At 37.5% G+C, this 24,381-nt stretch overlaps 1 protein-coding gene across 1 annotated transcript in view; it reads right to left on the bottom strand.

Moving 5' to 3' along the window:
* LOC142317363 (uncharacterized) overlaps positions 1-24,381 on the bottom strand; it is a 427,416-nt gene that overhangs the window by 110,696 nt on the left and 292,339 nt on the right. The window contains exons 2-4 of the mRNA XM_075353862.1: positions 20,952-21,008; positions 17,868-17,915; positions 11,837-11,884 (exon numbers count right to left, since the gene is read on the bottom strand). Of these exons, the coding sequence (XP_075209977.1) occupies positions 11,837-11,884; positions 17,868-17,915; positions 20,952-21,008 (153 nt within the window). The remainder of the gene's footprint in view (positions 1-11,836; positions 11,885-17,867; positions 17,916-20,951; positions 21,009-24,381) is intronic.

Raw genomic sequence — 24,381 nt, 5'->3', positions numbered from 1 at the left:
TTTCTCACCTCTACACAAAAAAGCCCCCAGAGTAGGATCCGACAGGCCCGGCTATGCTGTCCCTGGGTCTTCACTCCGGAGCCGGGACTCTATGCCAATGCCTTTAACGGGGACCCCGCCAGAATTCGGTCTTCTCCGCTCGGGTGTGCGAGAGTCTTCAAGACTCATCGCTACCGCCCATTCGTGAAAGCACGTGCGATCGGCAGCTGTGCAGAGAGCTGTCCTGTCCCTCATCCCTGAGCACCCCGACCCTTCTCCTGAAGAACCCTCGCTACGAAACCTTCGAGGGCATAAAAAACTTGGAGCTCTGTAACATGGTGTCGTTGATATTCTCCTAGCTGAGCGGTCCGGTAATCGCCGAGCAAGCTAGGCGGTATTCATCCCACTGTGAGCGCCAGAACACCTCGTGTTCCGGGGTATCCGGGTAGCCACAGTAAGGGGAGAATGAAGATCCGTCCTCCTGTTGCAATACAGGAAGGCGTGGAAGATCACGTGGCAAGTCAAGAATTGCCTGAGCCTGTAGTTTAAATAACCAATCTCCGACCGGACCACGGCTTTACATCCGCGATAAGTTGGTGCGTTCACCTACCCTTGGTGGGCGTATTCCACCTAGCTTGACAATCTTGAACGTGGTCTCATATATGTCCCCATTGGGCACTCCCCGGTGCCCCAACACTCGAGCATCTGGCAGCTGCTGAAGAGGTTGCTGCTTCGTGATCACCAGCACCGCTTCTGTCTACACCTAGGCATATGCTCATTCCACTTTGAGGGTCATGCGACGCCGTACCTCTTTGAGATCCAGCTGTTGCGTCTTACGGCCATGGTCCTCTTCCACGGCGGAAAGCCATAGAAAAATGTTGGTCAATAGAAAAATGGACAATGTTAGAAAAATCTAACATGGACCATGTGTCTACACTGACCACGTGTGCATACAGCCTTCTTTTCGATGCTCGTGATACCCCGGTGTTCGAGAGTAACCTTGCCAGACGCTGGACCATTCGTTCCGCCTTCTAATCTCTTTCCCTAAGAGGGTGAAAGATTGATTGTGCTCAAGCCAAAATCCCATGTGCTTGGTGGAGTTCCGCTACTGGACCACCTCCCGCTCTATTTTGATCGCAATGGTGGCCAGCATTCGTCTCCCAGTCAGAGAGAAGATTACATATTTTCCTCGGACAGCTGCAAGTTTTTTCCGTCATCCATCTTCCAATCTTATCAATAGCTGCATTCGCAGCGTTTTCCATCTCCTCCAAAGTCTTCCCCACCACCACAAGGGCCAATTTATCAGCGTCGGCAAAGGGAGTCACCGTGAGAATTCCGTGTAACGTAGCCGAAGTACCTCATCATAGACCACATTCCAGAGTGTCCCAAGACAGAGTCTTGGAACACTCTACGCGTAGACCGGAAACACAGCTCGTTATTCCCCAGCCTGTGTACAAGTTGCCAATCCTCGCTATAATCTTCAACTATTCTCCTCAGATAGCTACTAACGCCCAACCCCCTCAATCCCCGTAAGATAGACTCCCAGATGAGGGAGTTGAATGCGTTCCGCACATCGAGATATATTACGTTTGGTGTAAGCCTGTTCCTCCAGGTACCGGCCACCGCCTTGTCAACTATCTTCATTACTGCATTGACAGCATCAACTGTTGACCTTCAAGGCCGAAAACGTAACTGTCGATCGTGGAGATCTCCGTTACGCTGAATTTCTTTCTGAAACCTTACGGCGATCATCCGCTCCAACAACTTAGTAATGTTGTTTACCAGATATACAGGCCTGTACGAAGACAGAGAATCCTCAGTTTTTGGTTTTCTGATTAAAACTATCCGTGATGTTTTTTCTGGTTTCCGGGATGGATCCTTGACTTTAAACGCCACTTAGTTCCGATGGACCTCTACTGGCACCTCCTACATTTCCATCAAGATTTGAATCACCTCGACTGGTATTCGATTTGGACCCAGGCTCTTGTGCTACTTCATCCGCCTGCAGCCCGGATAAGCTCTTCAATTCTGAAAGGCGGGATGTGATCAGCCACAATACTTTCCCTAGGCTGGGTTTCCCGAGCGGGAAGAGTGCCGTAACACGAGTCGGCACTTGCTCTTCCCGGTAGTACGAACAATGATCTACCGAACCGCTTAGTAACAATTTGGAATCCTTTACTCCACGGGTCCTCATTAATCTGCTCGTACAGATTCCTCCCACACCGTTTCATAAGCAGCTTTTTTAATCTGTGCTCCTTCAGCAAACGTTCCTCTGTCACAGTCGCATATATGTCACGCTAAAGAGTTTACATTCATCAGCCACTACATTCATCAGGAGCTCTGCGGAATTGACCCCGACAAAATGCCGTTTAATCCTCTATGCTACATAGAGGATTATCCTAAAGATACATAGCCCATCTCGGATTAGGCCAACTTCTCTAGAGGTTCAATTCGGTGCCTTGCTCGGGAATCAAACCTGAACTCATCAAATAGTTCCACAGGCTCTCCTCCTACAGTACACTGCTTCAGCTGCAGTACACTCCTTCAGCTGTAGTACACCTTCAGTGCAGTACACCTTCTGTAGTACTCCTTCAGCTGCAGTACACAGCAATATGTTCCTGATAAAAAAAATTCCTAATAAAAAAACAGTATGGTTTTTTATTAGTAAATGTTCAGTGACCAATCTAACATTAATACGCAATCACAGGCAAAACGATTATTGGACGGTAAGAAGAACTAACAGTAACATCTTTGTCGCCAAAATTAAACAATAATACCAAGTCTCCACATCTCCAACACTATCATACATTCTAGTTAGAGGACCAAGAACTACTGGTGACGCTCGAACGAAAACCTCCACTGCGATACAATCATATTCGGGAGCCTTATGCCGTGCCAAACTGCAGATCACCTGTCGCACTTCTACCTCGCGACTTGCCGTCTGACATTCCCTTATTCCTGACCAAAGGAAGGCTAGGAATTGCGAGCTGTGAAGGAACGCTTGCAGGATCTAGTGCTATGAAAATATCTAGCCCTCCTTCTGTGGTGAGAGCCGCACGCCAATCGTGATCACCCTCTCGTTGCGGAGCCTTTCTGTCGATTCACAAACTTCTTAATTGCTATCAGATTCTGAGACCACCAACGAGGTATACGTTCCTGGCCAGTGCCTTTAGTAATGGCAGCTTCAGCCGCAGTAACTACCGCAGAGTGAAATTTTCTGCCAGGACATCCAATGGCATGTCGTGAAGGGCTGGAGAACAAATTTTCTGTCTGGAATCCAACAATGAGGAGAATTTTGGCCAGTCCGCCATTGTATGCAGTAAAGTATCCGTTATGGTCATCGCGTAGCTCATCCGCTATTTCAAGAATTATCAATCGAAGATTGCTAGAACAGTCATCGACCACAGAGCAATGAAGGATCCTGCCAGAGATTTCTCTACCAATGATAATATCAATATTTGTACCTGAGTAGGCTCTTCGTTTGTCAACCATATTGACGTAAGTAGACAATTGGTCTGCAACATTAAAGAACTCAAAATTTTTCTCCGTTATGAAACTTTCAATTAAGTTAACGCCATGACCAGTGATCCCACTTTGCCAGAAAAGCAACTTCGCATTAAGATCGGTATCGATAAGGATTGGACCATTACTCACAATACGAATGATCCTATCCTATCTCGCTAAATGTTCCTCAGTGGGATCCACGTTTTGGAAATATGAACTAACAACTGGAAGGTTCTGTCCGAGAATGGCAAGTCTGACCACAACATGTTGCGCGTCAGAAACCTGCCATATAAAGACACTATCAAGCGACTTCCTGCACAGAATAGCAGACATTCAGGTATGACCTACACAAAACCTTTTTCAGCTGTGAATGCCTAGCAGATTACCCCTAATTACTTATTTTTTTTTTTTTTTTTTTTTTTTTTTAGGGCGAAAAAAAGTTGGACGTTATCATCGGCCGGAAAATAAATAAATAAATAAAAGTAATTAAAATTGTTACGTAAAATTAAAACTTAAAATTACTATCACAGGAAACAAAATCGGGAATGGGTGTAAAGGGCCCATTCTCGGATAACAAAAACACTAACATGTAACTTAAATTTAAATTAAAAACTATCATATTAAAAATAAATAAAACTTAAAACTAATAAGAAATAAAACTTAAAACTATTATGTTTAAAGTCTTACAACTAATATCACAGACGAATTTAAAAAACAAACAAAAAAATAACAAAATATGGATATATATATATATAAAAAAAAAAAAAAAATTCCGATAGGGAGTGTAAAAGGCTCGCTACTCGGATAACAAAAACAATACATACAATTACAAAACAATACATACTAATTAAATTTTTTGTATTAACCCTATACTACGTAAAAACAGAAACATCCGGTTTAAAACCTCCTTATCATCACGCAAGATACCACGGATGTTACTAGGTAGTTTAAATTTGCAACGTAATGCCGCATAACATACGCAGTCCACGAGTATGTGGCGCACAGTCACGCGGCAGTTGCATCTTGCGCATAGAGGTGGTTGTTCTCTTGTAAACAGGTACTCGTGTGTGACTCTCGTGTGTCCTATCCGCAATCGACAGAGAACTACTTCCTCACGCCGAAGTTTTCTGTATGAGGAGTCCCATGGTAACACAGAATCTTTATTCTGACGGAGTTTCTTATCAATGGTAGCCATCCACTCACCTTGCCACCTTGCTCTTAATAATTGTTTTACATAGTTAATGAAATCAGACGTAGCAACTCGGGTGGTGAAAGGAGGCTGGTTACATGCTTCTTTGGCTGCGGAATCTGCATGTTCATTACCTGGAATCCCTACGTTGCTAGGGACCCAGCAAAAACTTAATTCTGTGTTAGTTGATTATTCAACTCAGCGATTGCGTTGTAAATTTCAATGACGATAGGATGTTTAGAATAAAATGATAGGATGAAAGGATGATAAGATGATGGATATGTTGTTAAGGCTTGGAGAGCACTACACGAGTCACTGCAAATAAGAATTTTAAAACACACTCGTAATTCCTGGTAGACCAAACATATAAGTTCTCTCATTGACAACAAATGCACACCCAACTGTATCGTTTTTTTTCGATCCATCAGTGTATACAACCTCGTCTGGTTTCGTCTTGGAGAGAACACACTGAAACATTTGCTGAAAGACAATAGATGGTGTTGATTGTTTATTGTATGTAGTCAGGTCAAAATTAAAATTTATGAGGTTTATTCTCCATGGAGAATATGAGCAAGGGTACATATGAAAGAATGTGTCAACATTTATATGCTGCAGCAGACGCCAGGTACGGACACCTACAGGTGCAGTACGACGTGGATTGTCCTCATACTTTCCTAGATTAGGATTTCTAAAGACCGAGTCAAGAACCGGGTGATTTGGTTGTCCTCTGAGACGAGCAAAATACGATAATAAGAGCTGGTCTCGTCTATCCCAAAGTGATAGTTCACCACAGTCTACAAGTAAGCTTGCGACAGGACTTGATCTAAACGCGCCTGTGGCAAGCCGAAGGAAAGCATGATGTACACTATCCAGCATTTTAAGCACGGTTTGACGAGCTGAAGAGTAGGCGACACAGCCGTAATCTAAACGGGAGCGAACAAAGGAATAGTAAAAACGTATCATACATGATCTATCGGCTCCTCAGTTGGTGTTAGTAAGGACTCGCATCATATCTAGAAGTTTGAAACATTTTGTTTTCAATTCTTTTAAATGTTTGACCCAAGTAAGACGGCTATCAAAAAATAAACCTAAAAACTTGACGTAAGTAGAGATAGTAATAATCTCACCGTCCAAAAATATTTGGGTAATAGAAGGGTTTCGTAGCCGAGAAAAATCTACACATTTTGTTTTTTCGGAACCAGTAATCCTGGACCAAGCTTCAAGGTGAGATATAGTGTTCTGCAGTAGTCTCTCTGCTGTAGGTGTTGAACGGCTTGCAATATAGACAGCAAAGTCGTCACCAAATAGAGAGCATGACCAAATAGAGAGCATGGTAAACCGCAGACTTACATGGTAAGTCTGCGGTTTACCAGGTTTTAAGTCTTTACCAGGTTTTAGTAATGGTATAATAAATGCTTCAGACCAGCCGGGTGGGAAGCCTTGTTCAGAGAATAAACCGTTGAAAATATTCAAAAGTTGTTGTAGTGCCGAATTAGGAAGGTGTGAAAGCATGGAAAGGCGAATGTTGTCCGGTCCAGGGGAAGTGTCCCGTGAATTTTTAAGTGCATGTAACAATTCTTTAAATACGAATGGAGTGTTTAATTCACCAACCGAATCACCAATGTTTACGATAATACTTCTATTTGTAACTTGTAACTTTGAAAATCGTTATTATATGATGAGGTGAGAGACACCGAGCGGAAAGATTTTGCTAGACTATTTGCCACTTCCGAGGATGATGAAAGGAGTTCTCCTTCATCAATAAGACCGAGAATAGATTGTTTCGGTGATCCGGAAATTGCACGAATTTTCTTCCATACAGTAGACGTGGGAGTAGTGCGTGAGATAGTGCTCACGTATTTCGTCCATGAATTCCTCTTAGCGTCCAAGAATACTCGACGGCACACCGCTCTATCCCTGCTGTATAAATTTAGATGTTCTGTTGTAGGCCTACGATTTTCGTAGTGCCTGTCGTCGATTCCTAATAGCATATTTGCAATTATCCTTCCACCATGGAACGAAAAGACGTCTAGGATTACCCGATGTTTGTGGGATATATCTGTTGGCATTCTCAAGTATCATGGACGTAAAAGAAGAATATTGGTCGAGGATGTTCGCTTCATCGTCATACTGAGATTGGAATGCTTTATGGTATCCGTTCCAATCTGCCTTTTCAACAATCCATCTCCGTGGTCTTCTTTTAATCTCGCAGTCTACACCGAAACCAATAATAATTGGTCTATGATCACTGCCGTGAAAGTCATCACAAACCGACCAATTAAAACGAGGGAGCACATTCGGTGAGCATATGGAGAGATCAAGGTTAGATAGAGTACCAGTTGATAAGGACATGAATGTGTGTGATCCATTATTCAGTAGGCAAAGGTCAAAATCTTGTCTCAATCTGTTTATCATATTTCCTCGAGTGGAGCAGAAGGTTGAGCCCCAGGAAATATGATGGGCATTGAAGTCTCCTACTATTAACGATGGAGATGGTATTTGTGTGAGGAGATTTGAGACATCTAAAGCACTGAACTCAGTGTTCGGTGAGAGATACAGATTGCAGATATGGAATTTGAAGGGAATAGAGACCTTTACTGCAATAGCAGGTATGGTTATTTTAGTTGAATTCTTGTAGCAGACACCCCATTCTTCATGAAAATCGCTACTCCACCACTCTCCCTACTGTCTAGTAGGCAGTCGTATCTCTCACAGAAGTATCCTCTGAGTGTAATTGGGTCATGTTGTACATGTTGTAGAAGGTGAGTTTCTTGGAAACACATGATTAGTGGATCATGCGTGCGCTAGTCCTCTAATATCTTCAATGCGGGACCGAATACCTCTAACATTCCACTGAATAATGTTCATAAGTGTAAAAAAATAAATAAAAAAATTAAGTTTTGGAAATTATATAAAAATTAGTTGTAGGTTATTCGGTTTTTCTTTTTTTGTATTTTTTATTTTAAAGAACTCCGATGCCCTAGGGTCGGGTGGTTCTTCAACCATATCCTCCAGTATATGAGGTGATGGTGGAGGAGATTTATTTGAATTTGATGCTGCAGTTGACATCCCAGAGGTGGTGGTTATGTGGGTTCCCTTTATGGGGAGCTTATTAGGTGGCTTACTGCCAGCTGTGATAGTCGCTACTCGTGCCGGTACGACATTGGGAGCAGGAACTTTCGTGTGTATCACACTGTTGGATTCACTAACTGCGACGAAAGACGTTTTCTTCATCTTTGTCAGCTCTGAGATAGTGGCTGTAAGTGAAGCTACTTGATCAGAAAGCATCTGAACAAGTTTTTTAAGCTCATTGCAGGAGCCGCACTGCTGATTATTAACATTTGTAGGAATTTGTTTAGATGTAACGGTGGCAAAAGATTCATCTGGTTTAACCAGGTTCCGTGAATTATTTAACTTTTTGTATTCTCTTCGTGCGGCTGGGAAACATAGCTTTTGCTCCGTACAGATTTTGAGAATTGCCTTTTCTTCTTTAAAGATTGGGCAATCTCGGGAGCGGGCTGTATATGGACCACTGCAGTTTGCGCATTTTTCACTTTCTTCGCAGTTAGTGTCATTGTGACCTTCTTCAGCACATCGAGCACAGGTCTCAGTTTTTGTACAAGATGTTGTAGTGTGACTAAAACCTTGGCATCTGAAACATCGCCGTGGGTTGGGTATGAATGGTCGTACCCGAACCGAGAGGTAAGCCACTTTAATCTTTTCTGGTGGAACAGGGAGATTGAATGTTAATATAAGAGACGGTGTCGGTTCTTCTGTTCCGTTCTGCCGTTTCATAATACGTTTCACTTCAACAACATCTTGGTGGCAAAGCTCGTCAACTATTTCATTGATATGTATATCTAAGAGGTCTCGACAAAAAATTACACCCCTGCTCGTATTTAAAGTTTTGTGGCTTTCAGCACTTATATTTATACCACCCATATTACGGAGACGTAAGGTTGATCGACTGTTCGTCGTTGAATGTTTCAACCAGAATCGATCCGTCGCGTAATTTCCTGATGTTCTCCGGGGAGCCACTTGCACCTGTTACAGTTTTATTTATTAGGAAAGGTGAAACCTTTTGGAGGGTGCCACCTTCCTGACTATTTCGGAGAACAACGAATCGAATATTTTTAGTGTTCAAGTCTAAAGATTTGTAGTTCTTTTCCATAGGACTTTTATCCTCGTCAGACAAAGCTGATCGATGTCTCTTCGCAAGAATTAATTTGGTGGTTTTTTCAGATGGACCACCAACCATCTTGGGATTTAATATAGGATCAGAAATTTTCGTCCCACGAGTACCGGCGAAAAATGGACTACTCCAGCAGAGCGCACGCGTACTGGAGCTAGAGCTAAGTACAACTGGGTTCGCCCTGGTGCCCAGAGGACATCGTTCAAGACTCACTACGTAGAGCCATTCACCCATCAGCACAATTTGTTCCCACCTTGGGTTACGGTTGCATTTCGTAAGATGTCGCAACACCACCGAGTGTTAATGTAAGAAATATCAATGTAGGATGTTGTTGTGTAATTGTGTGAGTGTGTATGTTGTAATTTATGTAGTGTTCTTGGTGTTGTATATGTGTATAATGTAAAGTGTTCTGCAGCTCACTGTATAGTGGCCCTTATTACTTATGGGTGCTGCAGAAGCACCCATATGAAATATGGCTCTGTGTCTCTACAACCTCACTTAACTCAACCTGAACTACATAAGGACCTTGGGCATTAATTTGACCGAACTTAACCATATAAGGAATCGAAGGACACCTCAACGACTTTTTTGAACAGCCACACTTTTCACTAACAATTTGTTGCTCATGATTTTTGTGCAATCATTTACATTTTCATAGGCCGAAGCCTCGGACCTATGCAATTAGTCATCACGCTTGTGACCCTCATCACCACAATGCGGACACACAAAACCAAATTAGAAAATTTATTCCCGTGATCACATCTGCAGCACTTGAAACATCTTTGAACATCCACGTACTCTTTTCCTTAGCAGGACAAAAAATCGATAATCAGTCTGAATGCAGACGTAAATTTATTAAAGAGACCAGAACCTACTTCAAAAACTCCGGAATATTTCTGAGTATCACGCCTGCACGTCTTAAAGAGCAGCCTTCAGTCTCTGCGGATGGCGGGTTCATCCAAATCAGTGTTCTGTTCTCTAATGATGGAAAAGACATTCTCATCGGTAAGGTTACGGTCAATATCATACACAGTGGACCCACGGTCAATATCAGTGTACCCACCCTATCTTAATTTGTTCGTCTGTCGGCTTTGCGCATGTTGGCTTCTGTTAACCGTGGCCTTTTTAGTTTAGTCATACGCCGGTAGCACCAACGTGATTTTAAAATCCTCTGCCTCTCCTACTACTTTCGCCATTGCTGATGAATTTCTTGTTCGGAGATCTTGATCTTGATGTCCATGTACGTGGACAACTGCCGTCCTACCTCCTTTTTGATTAATTATCAACTTGGAGGCCGGCCACTTTACTATGCAGAGTGCTCTTCAATTCCTCCTCCTCTGCCTTCTACACCTCTTTGATACTGATACACAGCTCTCCGTTAACTCCTTTTCTTATTGACAAAACCTCACAGGCCTCCTCTTGCGATACAGTCTCCTTCATCCTTCGAAACAAGTCGGCGTAGGTCTTCCAGGCCGTTTTCACCACAATCGAGAGGCTTTCACCATTTGCCGAAGTGGACCTCGCGATCCCTGGGGCCGTAGTGTGGGCATTAGAGGTCTGCGGACGGGAGGACAGGACCCTAACCTGATCTCCTGTCTTTCGAAACACATATAAGGCTAGCTGTAAAACATACTTCTCTGTGGTCCATGCGCCATTCCAACCCCTGTAAGGCAGCCAAACACTCGCGCCGTAGTCTATCCTGATCCAGGCCCCATAGATTATCGCGACCCTAATCTGTAGCTGATGGACCGCCACCGGAAGCAATCTCATAGGTTATAAGCCTATGATCGATCACTCACACTGGTCTGCAGCCTGTGTTTTAGGTAAATTAAGCAACCGAATCTGAACTCCATTTAAATTTTTCAAAAGTATGAATTCTGATAAGAGCCTATAACCAAACATTCACGAATATGTCATCAGCGCTGATGTTTACTAGGAAGCACATCTGTGTGTGCACGTAAACCGGTTGATGCGTACTGTCATTTAAATCTGAGGTTTTTATAATTTTTAATCTTTTTCAGTTTAAAATTTTGGTTGTAACAATTACAAGATTTTTTCTATTTAGTTTTCTACTACTGAAGATTAGTTTTGTTTTATTTTTTATTCAAGAGTTTTCTTTATTTTTGAGGTTTCCAAGATTTTTATCAGGAATTTTTGTATATATGTATGTCGTAAAAAATATTTAAAATTGTTTTGTTTTTAATTCATGTAAATTATTCGGATTGATAAATAAAGTCAAAGGTATGAAATTTGATAACATTTGAATTTCTGGGAAATATGTTGGTGACTATTTAATTAATAGAATACCACATGTTAAATTTATTTTCTATTTACACCTTTTATTTTACATATATAAACTACAAACTGTATATAAAACCAATTTTAAATGTAAATGCAATTTAAGAGTTATTATTAATTTACGTGTAGGATTCTGGAATATTTAAATTCACTCTTAAAGACATAAAAAGCCAAGTTAAAAGAAATACTTCAAACTAATTTTTTTCATCAATTCCTGATATCATAAGCTTCAAATCTACGGTTTCTGCCAATTCAATTCAACGCATTGTACAAAATGCATCTTGAAACTATCTTCTGGTAAACAAATTTTACAGATATCCCCCCCCCCGTACAATAAACAAATTAATTCAGTATCATTATTAAGTCTATATTTAATTTTAATTTAAAACGGAAATCTGTATTTCCACTACTAGACTCATTGTCTTTTACCAATAACACTTAACATCTAATACCTAAAACCTAAGAAAGAATTCTGGTCTACTGAGTCGGTGCAAAAATTTTCAATTATTTCCGTAGTAAGATTGGGCTACGTAATCCTTGTTACGTAGTAAAATAGTTGTTAGAAAACCACTTAATATTTAAACAAATAAAACTAAAAAATTCTTCTTTAAATAATTTTAGAGTAAATATTGAATAATTAGATTATGAATAAATAAGTAACTATGTTTACTCACAGTGTGAACAAGGAAATTTTTAGAAGGTCAAACGCACTTTTTAAATTCCTGTAATAAAGTAATTTAGGCTATAAAAAAATTTACTCATTTTCAATTCAGGCTCATTGGCCAAAATTTGAAAAAATTCTTTGCGAATAGAAATTAATGCTTAAATTTTCCAATTCCTTAGCTCATCCTCATCATTATAATCCTGCTCACTAGAATATTATGCTAAAGAATGCTGCAGTACTTTTCTAGTGTTTCCAGTTTTCCTCACTCATACTTTCCAAGAAGAAAACAGATATTTATTCTTGTTTGAACTCTTATTAATTGTTTACTTTAAAAAAGGATAAATTTCTTATTAATTTAACAGAAATATTAAGGAAGAATTTAACCGACATGAAGATAAACTATTACATTAAAATATAAATATCCACAAAGCATAAATAAAAAACTGATGAGTAATAAGATGAGGTACCAAAAATATTTAATCTAGTTTTTAGATATATTTTGTACGATTAAAAGCATCATCGCAAAAAATATCGGATCATTAACTAAAGCAACACAACTAAAGAGTTCAAGAATCATATGAAATTGTCACTGAAAATATATTTCAATTATTTATTGGAGCAATATTTTATAATCGCGGAAAAAGCTAAACAAAAAATTATAATTCAGCCAATACTGTCAAAAATAATCAGGCATTGAATAATTAATAAAATTAAAAAAATATGCTGCAGTCCTACTCGTGGATAAAATATCCCTAAAGAATTATTTATATTATTTAATAGTACTTATATACGACAATAAGCGTATTATGCTGTTTTACAGTAACAAATAATAATAGGAATTGGACTCTCGTGACTTTTTAATTTATTTACGTGTGGAATGTTAGTCGACTTTAATAAATGCTGTACAATTCTTTACCCGACTTTTCATATTATAAACAACAAGTTCAAGTAAAACATTACTATCTTGTTTTACTTATTTAAATTATATAAATGAATTGTAAAATATTTAGATAAAAGTTAGAAGATGCAACTGAGGGTACAATAGAAATATCATGATACAAATTATAGTTTTTTGTGACTGAAAGCTAAATTTTTACGCGGGTCTTCAACTGAAGGAGTAAGTTGCAGGTCTGCAATATTTTGTAATAATTGCTCATTAGCTGGTATCAAAAATTACATTCCTCACGCGACTATTTGTTTTAAGTATTTTTTTTAGTGTAACATGATGTTTGCCGTTACTCGGGAGATTATTTATTTTCCTGTTTTAAATACGTACACTTCTGTGTGAATTTCATTCACCATAACAGTTTTAAGAAGGAACATAACATAACAGTTTAGAAAAAACTGTTAAACAATTTAAAAAAAAATTATAAACAGATAAAATTAGAACTGATATAAAATTAGGATAAAAGATTCACGATAATATTTTTTCCGTGCAAAACAGTTTCGAAAAGAGATGTTAATCTACAAAATAATTCTGAGCCGTTAAATATTTTACTCTTTCAAATATTAATTCTGCCTCAATATTCACAGTGAGTTGAGTGCTAAAAAAAACCTAATACTATACTTATTGTATGAAGACGATGAGCGTCTTGGGTGTCGTTCCATGTCAACTGACGACACACATGTAGACAAAATCAACACCCTAGTTTGGTCAAATTGACGGCGACCATCAGAGAAGTTCATTGAAGTTCTCAAACGTCTGCGGAACGCTAACCGGCGGAAATGGCCAGAAATGTGGAAGAGTGGTAACTGATTTTTTTATCATGACAACAGCTCCAGCCCATTCAGTCCTCAGAACTCGTGAGTTTTTGGCCAAACACTCGATCGCTGTTTTTCCTCACCCTCAATACTCACCTAACCTAGCTACTTGTGACTTCTTCTCGTTCCTAATACTCAAAAGGCCTATGAAAGGAAGAAGATTTGAGATGATTCCCTGATTGAGGCAAATGCGGCGAAGCAACTGAAGAACATCACCAAAGAAGCGTTCCAGGACTGTTTCCAAAAGTGAAAACACCGTTGGGATAAGTGCGTGTGTCGGGGCGGAGAGTACTTTGAAGGGGAGCCAGACAAGTAACTTCTAAATAAAGTAGATTTTGTTTTATGACGTCAGTCTACGTATTTTTTGAACAGACCTTGTATCATTATATACAATACATTTATATACATAAAATATAATACAATACATTATATACATGCATTTAATTAGGTTCATTGTACTCGATAGCGGCTGATTTGGATTTTTATGCTAAATGTAATCAAACGGCTTGAAATAATAAAAAGATAATCGATTGTGAAATAAAACTATCCGTAAGTTTTTTTAGCTTTATTAAAAATCAAGTTATTAAGCTACAACCTCGCCGATAAATATAGTGGGAATATAGAGAATCAGCGCAGGTGGTAAAGGTACATTGTTGTAGCTGACTGGAAGATCTAAATATTCAATCCTACTTATTCAAATTAATAATCCTTCGTTACAGAGCTCGATAATTCACATTAAAATCACGACACATTATTGCGTTCAATTTATTGACAATTTCAAAGATTACCAATGGTGTATGTATTAGGGTTTTAAAAGTACCAGAAGGAAATCTATGCATGATCAATAAAATTGATTTTAGATTATAACACTGAATTGGACAGCATTCAATATTAATTTCTTCCATGAAAATATGGATTTTTCAACTTTTTTGAGAAGGTAGTCTTTAACAGAAATTGAGATTCACCGATTTTATATGCAATTCTACAAAATGATTCAGGAAGTTTATTATTACGTTGCTCAGAAATGTCTTCTGTGTTGGTCAGCCAGTGTTCAGAAAAAAAACCATGCAAAACCCGGTGAATCGTTGGAAAAAATATTTCAAGTTATTCGGTTTATTTCTTAGACGTGAATATTTATACAGAGAATCTTAGTGGGGGTGGCGCAGGCGCGCAGACTGTTCGGGAGAGCGGCTGTGTCCGAACACAGTCATCTTCGGGACATCTGCAGAGAGGACCCAACTCCGACAGTTGTAAGAAAGCGGCCTCACGCCGTACTGGACGAACCACCGTGATGGTGTGGTGCGGTAGCCGAAAATCGACAAACCAGGCTTAGGGGCCTCCATATCGCATGAGCCATAAACGGAATAGTGCGTCAGACGCGTTTCCGGGGTCGCGAGTGAATAGTTTTCGCGAGTTATATAGTTTGAAGACGTCAAACACGGTAAGTCGCGCATAAAACAAAAACGCGGTCAAAATTTTTTTTTTCTCCGCGTGTGTTTTGTTCTGTTTCACTTGTTTCAGAAACGGGAGAAACGTGGATGTGGAACGACTCGTCGTGCCGTCTCATCCTGCCAGTCGAAAGAAAAGTAAAAATTAATTAATTTTTTTTTTTTTTTCGTGTGTGTGTTCTGCTTCTTTTGTTGCAGATACCAACAGCCACCACAAAAACAAATGGTTTCTTCACTGCGGCCACGCGGTCCCCCCAACCCCTTCTCAGACACACGTGTGTCCGAAGGTTAATAATTACGTGGAGTGAATAATTTCTGTTTACTTCTTTCCAGAAAATCGCCGCCCCCAAACCGCGATCGCGAATAGGTGTCACCATTGTAAGTTCCCTATTACCTTCCTTTCCTTTCAAGAAAGAAGAAAGAGGGAACGAGCCCAGCAGCCATCAGCTCAGCAGTCGCAAGCCCAGCAGCCACCTGCCCAGCAGCCACTGACAGCACAGAAGAACGAAGAAACCTGCACTTTCCCCCGTTCAGCCCTTCGGGGCCTCGGGAATTTCAAGGTTAATGGTATGTAACTTCGGTTACTACCAATTCTTGGAAAGTGCAGGCCAAAGAAGAACAAAGAGGTCTTCGGAAGAAGAAGAGGGAGAAGATGAAGAAAAAGAAGAAGGAAGACCAGCCACTCGTCTCAACATCACGGACTGGAGTCCGGAACAGAGCCCAGCAGAGATGCGTCCTGAAGGGCAGCCATACCAGAAGCGGATGAAGAGCTTCTACACAACCTCTCCTTTTCAAAACTTACAAGAAAGATAAAATAACCCAGCAATTGCGACTCCTCCGGAAAAGGGGACGCATTGCTCCCTCCTTACAGGTAGTGCCCCGTTGTGGCGTATTCCTGCTAGCCTATTAAAAAGTTAGCACCGAAAAGACTTCAGTGGACCGTCTGAAGGGGAATTACGTCGGGAGGACAGGCTTTATAAGCCTAGCCTTCCGCGGTCGGCCCGTAAAATGGGTTCGATAACGCTGGTTTAACAACGGATTGGAATGCAATTAAATCCGTCCTTAAAACACTAAATAATAATAAACAAAACTTGAAAAAATTAGACCCGCTATTTAAAATTAACCCTTTTAAAAAAAACAAGCCCGATTAGAATGATCCAGCAGCAAGGGACTCTGTCCAGATTCTGCGATGGAGTAGGGAGTAATAAACTCCTGCCAACTTTGCATTCCATTCCATTCCAGAGAATCTTAATATTCTTGATATTAGTCTGTCTAAATCTAAAAAGATTTATTCTGAACCACAGTGATGAAATTTCAATCCGAATCGTAAAATTGACAGCACGAGTTGATAATTGATAGCATGTTACGCCTTCGGTACAGATAACGGTTGCATCCAAAGCAACTATTGAACTTCTAATCGAGTCGGTACATTTTTCAGTTGGTCTGAAAATACAGTAAGATTAACGCGTTTATAAAAACTCATATAAATTGAATCCCGACACAGATATTTTGATCGGATAAGGTGATTGTTCTAGGTTACCAGTACTCCAAGAGATACATGGATGTACCGTCGTAGGATTTCCCATCAGATAAAGCAGTTTTTTAAGCATATTATTTTTCATATCTTCCTTTGTTTACTTTTTTTGATTAAATTGGATCCGAATTTTTTTTTAATTTCATGAAATTTTCTCTTCTGGTGGTGTGTAGTTTATCAGTGTTTTATTTTCAATTAATTTTTTTTGATCATGAGAAGATTTGAAAATTAGCTCTTAATATCTAAGTAATATAGAATATTAATAAAATATCTCTTTGTCTTTCCTTATTTCGTGGAATAAATTATAAAAGTGAACTTTCTCTAATCTTATCTTATCTTAACAGCAGATGTATTTTCCCTTCTGCATTGTCGTAAAGTTTACATATCTTTCAAAATTGAACACATCTTTTTTCTACGTTCAGAATGGCATTGTATATCCTCGACTCATTACACGTCTTCATAAACGATAAATGTGGCACTTCTATTAAAGAACGACACGACAATTTTGACCTGGTTTGTGTCTACTGCGTTGAAGGTAGCGGAACTATATTGAAGAATTTTAGGAATTTCCCGCTAGGCTAGAAACCTGGTGGCAGTGAGCTCTTTCGGTGAATAATTAAATCAATATGGTCCAGAATTAGCTAAACCTCTATACATAAAACAACAAACAAGTAAATTTTTCCGACTTTTCCATAAGTTTTTAATATAAGAAAGTATTTTGTAATTCTAAATAATAAAAGGGAGTTTTCAATTTTTCATTCCTATTGAGAAAACTGCATAGTTCAAAATGGTACCAACGCAGAATCTCCAACACTTAGAGTGGATTTTCTATCTATCTTATGAAAGCGAGCTATGTTTTGTTGCTGGTAACAGAAATAGAAATTAATCATGGCTTTATGAGATTTCTCATTAAGAATCGTGCCAATGTTCTCTTCATGACTTAGTTTAGGGAAAGGAAATTTTCTATCGTTAACACAAATTAATAGTATGGGGTATATCCCATTGAACAATGAACGATTCTCTTTATGGGATTTTCGTACCAATATTTATTATCTTCCACTTCTATTGCCTAATAAAAAGAAAACATGAGCACATTTCCACCGTTTTTTTTCTTTTGCATTGATAGATGTATGCCGCATCCAAAATCTTTTTGTAAACTATCTAATTTTCGTTTAAAGTTTAATCTCCATTTTAGTAGAAGAGAATAGCCACTTTATAACTGGCTGTTTTTTACATTTCGGCGGTGGTCTTACGTGTTCTACTTTAGGTAAAATAACTATTTTTGACAGAATACTTACTGTGTGGGTATTATGTCCTTTATCACACAATTGTAAAGCGAATCACAACTGTAATGAAAAATTAATGTTTACAATATGGATACTAATCAGTAACTACTAAAATTAACCTAAACATTATTGTAGATATTATCAACATTTTATTTTGTATTATATTTTCTGTATTCCTGTAGAATTTTGTAAATTATCGTGTTAAATATTTGCCGTCCTTTGAAAAAAGGTTGGTATGACCTGATTGTTTATCAAATATTACAGTTTTACCAGTCATTAAAAAGCGATTTAATGAACTCTTTAAAATTTTTTTTTATCAAATAAAAATCGATTTATGTAATAAAATATTTTTTAACGTACCTTTCTTTTTAATTTTAACTATTTAAAAATTATTAATGGCGCAATAGATGAATTGTTCGTCACTTGTCACTGAATGAAGCTAAAATATAAGTTAAGATTTATGCTCTTTAACCTCTGTGCAATAACAAATCTCGTAATGAATTGCAGGAAGAAAGAAAACACATAATTTAGATCACAATCTATATCATAAAAACAACATGAATTCATTTGTAATATTTTTTTTCTTGATTACATAACATAGTTGATATTTTAATAAAACATTAGATTGCTTTACTTGGCATTTCTTCCGCTACCACCCCAATCAGAGGCCCTAAAGCGTAAGACCAAATGTCTGTGCCACAAAAGGCTACTGAGCCTCCAAACAGTTAAGCGAGCACTGTCCTAAATAGCTCCCAGAGCTTACCAAACAGCGTGAGCCGACTAAGCGCGGTGCCATACGCAACCGGCTTACCTGTTCCAAACGCTCGCTTGTCAAATATTTACTAAAATAGGTAGGCGCACCCCGTCAACTACTAAAAACATATATGCTATCCATAAATTAAAATTTACTTCGTCTAAACAGCAATTCGCTGCCACGCCTAGGTTGCTGAATGCCAGCAAGTATCTGTCCACCATATTAAAGCGCTCGGAGCCTTAATTGGCTGTTGGTCAGCTATATATATATCTCTAAGTTAGCTTCACACAGCAGTGCGGTAGGAGTTTTTCCCTTAGGTAAAGGACTGATGTCGGTTAAACATAGCAACCGCATCAAGGAACTCCCACACGGTACAACAATGCAGCTCTCGCCACATTCATTCGCCGCTTGAAAGTAGCCAATTTTCCTCTTGACCTCTAAGTTTCAAGTTGGCCAGGTGTCTGGCTCCCCTAAGAGTAGGGCAGTCAAATATAGGGTGTTCATTTGACTGAACCTCCCCGCAGACGCACAGCTCATCAGCTGCCAGGCGGAACCAAAAGAGATATTGGTTTAAATTAGTATGGTTGGTGAGCACCCGGGTACCCGTTGCCCATAAAAACGAGCTCGAGGCATACCATCAGCCCAGATCCAGCAGAAAATTATACAAGGATCTTCCCTTAGTGGTGGTGTTTAATTCCAGCTGCCATGCTTCCATCGCGAGGCTCTGCAGCCTCTTCAGCAGGCGGGAAGTGGGCAACTGAACGAAATTTAGATCTGGTGCATTGTGATCACCGTTCCGCTCTGGGTGTGGTCCAGCTCGAAACCGTATTCCAAATACCTCGGCATCCCGACCTCTTCGCAATCTCCAATGGCTGCCCGAATTTTCACCACTAAATTGATTGGAATAGCCTTTCCAAATACGGTGGTAGCCTTGTAGGAGGTTGTTTTAAAAATACCACTGCATACAATTAAGGCTCTGCGCTGGGCATTCCTTAAATTTTGAACAAGTGCTCTATTCATATCCTATTTATGCGCCCAAACGAGCGCCGTGTATGAGGTCATGCTTTCAAAGACCCCTCGGTACACTCTGTACATTTGACGGCCCGTCAACCCATATTCTTTCCGAGCAATCGTCTTATGTTTGTGCATCACAGAGACGGCGTCCGCCACTACTTACTAATGTAGTTGCTAAGCAGTAACTTTTCATCAAACAAAACACCTAAGTCCTTATGAACTCTAACTCGGCTGATTACACAGCCTTTATACTTAATATGGGGGTTACGACTGTACGATAATGTGTCTGTACTCTCGAGAAGCATAAACTTCGTCTTTGGCGCAGAAATCTTTAAATACTGAGTATCCATCCAGTCCTCTTCGGTTGACAAGGCCGCCTGCGCCCGGTTTTCTAGCTGTGGTCGTGAATTACTACGAACTGAAAGGAGACAGTCATCGGTGAAAGCCTGATCCGTGAATCCATCTGGAAATCGTCAATTACCAGGTTCCACAACAGGGTACCGAGAAGGGAACCCTTCGCGCTCCCCTAGTAACCGATTTTTCCACAACTAGGTGCGCATCGTAAAACAGAGCTGTACGGTTAGACAAATCGTCACGAATCACGGTTTGCAGAGCTACAGGAATATTGCGACCTTCGAATTTACAGAGGACACGATAAAACATTAGAAGAAATATGAAGTACATATGCGTGAACTACGTTTTTGTTTATTCAGGTATCATTTCTATGAAGATTTGCTTTCCATTAATGACGTATTAAAGACAGCATTAATGAAATAACGTAGAGCAAAATTCAAGAATTGATTTATTTTTGATGGTGAAAATAAAGAGTAGGAAAACTGAGTTTACACAAATCAAAAACTGTTTCATCGTTTTAAAATTTCATTACCTTGTAAATTTTAAAACTATTTTAAATCGTTCTTACGAAGTTGCACACTAGAATTAATAAGTTATTCTTTGAACAGGTGTAATATTTTGAAAAATCGCTACAGAAGTATATCATTTCCAGATTTCCAAAATGCTTCTGCCTAAGAGATGAATAGTTTTGTAACAAAATTCGATAGCGTTACAGGCAACTCAGTATGTATTTATTTTTCCAGCTCAAATCCCAATATTTTTAAAGCATTAAATGTATGTGGGAATTTAGTTCGTACTGCTTACATATTACGCAAATTTTACTAAAGAAACAAGTTTACTGATTCATATTTTTTATTTCGTTTCATAGAAATAGAATTTTATGAATAATTTTTTTTATGTTTTTGAAAAATCATTTAATGTAACCATTATTAAAAAACGTAGAAATAAATGAATAAATAAGCTGTCTTACGTACCTATATGAAATTGTTTCATCCGTTTCACATTCAGTATATTCATTTGGGTTTAATTGCCTGAAATTTAAACAAAATTAGAGAAGATTAATCTGCATTATTTGCTGAAAAATTTATTAGTTTAGATTTGAACAGTAAAAGTGATAAAATAGAAAATCCTGCAGAATGTATGGACTAATGAAACCGGATGCTGTAAGATATAAACTTCAGAGGTGATGTGGCAACTTCTAAATCCAAAAGTTGGAAAATGCCTTTTAAAGATATCACTTCATCTATTAATATGTTATGTAATGTATCAATAATAAAATTACATTAAAATAAAACCTAAACCATTGACAACTTCCTCAGTGGTCAAAACGCCTTTATTTTCTTCATTATATTATTTTTATCTGGCGGAATTTTACACCTGAATCCATGATATAAATATTGGATTTTACCGTATTTTAGGTTTTTTTGTGCAAATTCATAACGGTAACTGTATATGCACAGTAAAATAGAGCAAGTTTTCTAGTTATAATTGCAAAAGAACCAAATCATTAGGCGGATTCTGTTTAATAAAATTTTTATCAAAATTTCAATTCAAATTGTCTCTTGCAAAAAACAAAATATGTTCAAGCTATTCATCAACGGTTATGTTTTTAATTATCTATGTTGGATTTTCATCAATACTGATTCACTAAGAATTTTTTGATTCATACTGGTTAATTTTATTTTGTAAGAGTAAGTATTTTTAATAAATTTTTCCCATTTAAACTAGCAATTTCTGTGGTGGATATATCTATTAAATAATTAACTTTGTAAAATATCAATATTATATATATATATATCCACAAGGATATGGTGTACATCTAGTTGGTAGTCCTGCGAATTCAAATGGTACAACAGTCTGAGTCTTGAGATAACTATGAGTGAGCCTTGTGTGCCCTTTAACCAAGAGGCAAATTATAATTCCACTAAACGGTTATTCCTGCATGAGGAGCATCACGGTTATACAAATTATACGTTATCACAGTTATACACGATTATATGTATTATTAACTGGAAAACGTTTACTGTAGATGGTTTCATTCCACTCATCACGAATCACGTTTTCTAAAAAACAGACAAGATCATCAAGGACGATTAGGGATAGGAGGCTGGAAACAAGTTTCTTTTGCCGCTCTCTTTTTGAATCAGATCCATCCAGGTCTGATTCGAACGGTCTGCCCTTTTCAGGACTACCTACAACATTTATACAGATACAACACAACTATATATTACACAAAGCAAAAACATTTTAGACGGCCACATTTTAATGTAAGTATATCTACTGTTGGTTCATTGTTATTCTCATTGCTGGATGAAAAGGCTTTAACATATGTAGTGTAATGTCCGTTAAAAAAAAAAAAAAAAAAAAAACATTACGAATGTTGAGGAAAGTGTTTGCTTACACACATGTTAAGTATATAACGTGTACTTCACAAAAAAAAAGAATTTTTGCGTGTATTTTTCAATTCGTAAATATATCATAAAATAATCTCTTTACCAAATTTCAACCTTACTAAAAATGAAGAGAGATATCCTTTTTGTTTCAAACAAAATGGATATTTTTTTTCAGTTTTAAACCATAAGAAAATGATGCTTATATAAAATAAGCATTTGATTCAGAACTCACTGTTTTAACAGTTACAGTAAATAATATGAATGAAATTAAATAAATATATATATTTAATACATATTTAAATACAATATATATATTACAATAACACATTATAGTTTTATTTAATTATTGACTGGATCACGGATCGCTACGCCAGTGATATACATTTTACACGTAACAGACAGTGGACAACAATCAATATAGACAGATATTAATAACTTTGTAGTATGTAAATCGCAAAACATAGTTTCATAAGTTGGGGAAACATATTTTGGAATTTCAGAAAAGTTTCTTAAAAAATCGTTTCGACTTTTTTTTCATTTTAAGCTTTTGAATTTTTTCCCCCAAAAAATGTATTTCTCAAGGATTAATCATAAAAATTAGTTTTTTGAATAAGGATTTATCTGTGTTTCGGAAAAGCAGTAATTTATTTTGCTGTTTATTTGATATATACAATCCTAGGTAAACTGACAGTTCGATTCTCGTCCCTTGAAACGTTCGATATAAGATCTAAATTCAAAATCTTCTCCGCAGTTATCTTACAATTTATTCTTTTTAAAGTGCATTCTTTTGTGGAACGTGCTTAAAATACGGTGGCCCAATTATAAATATTTAAATTGCAGACACAGAAGATACCTATTATTTTAAACTTGTAAATTTGTTTCCCTGATTCAAATGAAGTCTTTCAGTAAGATTAGTATAAACAAGTTCTGTCCTTCTATAAATTGTATTGAAATAGATAATCAGACATAGATTTGGTGCTGGAATTTTTTTTAAATTTTATATGAAAGTCCGCAACAATATCAAAATAAAATACATTTGTAATGTTCATAAATAAATCGTTTATTAGACATATATTTATTTATGTTTATTAATTGTAAATTTAGGGCTAACTATGAAACATTATGCTCGTCATTTTAGATGTAAACTGCTGTTTCTAAATTTTACCCCCAGAAAGAACTCAGCTATTTAAAAGAATGAAATTTAATAGACGACTCAAAATATCAAACCATAAGAAAATGTTGCTTATGTATAATAAGCGTTTCATTCAGAACTCACTGTTTTAAGAGTTACAAAAATAATAACCATTTATTAAGGAATTGAATGATTTTTTTCTAATATAACAGATTAAAAATTTTCGTCATTAAAAAAATTCAGCTTCTAATAGCGTTATATTCAAAAAGCCAAAGATCGGTGCGCGGAAAAACGAGATAAAAATCTTATGCAAAGCCCTGGCTAAGATTTAATCATGGATTTAGCATTTTGTACAAAACTTGCATTTTATTTTTCTTCCATAACCTGGACTCATATGGTGAATTACTTATCACATGAAAAATTCATGAAATAATAGAAACTGGTTTATTATATGCGAATATTTTTTAGAAAAATTAACCCGATTTTGATAAATGAAATACTAAAATAAAATTTAATCAATTTTTTAAATTTTTTTTTCAGGAAATCATTTAGTATCTTCTTAGAGAATATGATGTAACCATTGTTATAAAATATTACGTCACAAAAAAAGGGATACTGTAAATTCAACACTCTGTGTGGTTATACCTTACTTTTTACCAATAACGAAGTTATATCAATTAATTTTAGATTAAATTTTTAAATATACACTATTAAAGACCAAATCATATGACCCTACTGGTTTTCTGAATAATTGATTTATCGACTACGATGTATTTTCATTTATCTACGAAATATGATGGATTAAATATTTTATTACTAATGTATTATAAATACTCACACTAACGCATTTATCGTATTAAACATTAGGTTTAAAATAAA

This window comes from Lycorma delicatula, chromosome 1 (genome assembly GCF_047948215.1).
Source record: "Lycorma delicatula isolate Av1 chromosome 1, ASM4794821v1, whole genome shotgun sequence".
NCBI lineage: Eukaryota > Metazoa > Arthropoda > Insecta > Hemiptera > Fulgoridae > Lycorma > Lycorma delicatula.
Note: the sequence above shows the minus strand (reverse complement) of the source record. Positions and strands in the feature narration are given on the sequence as shown.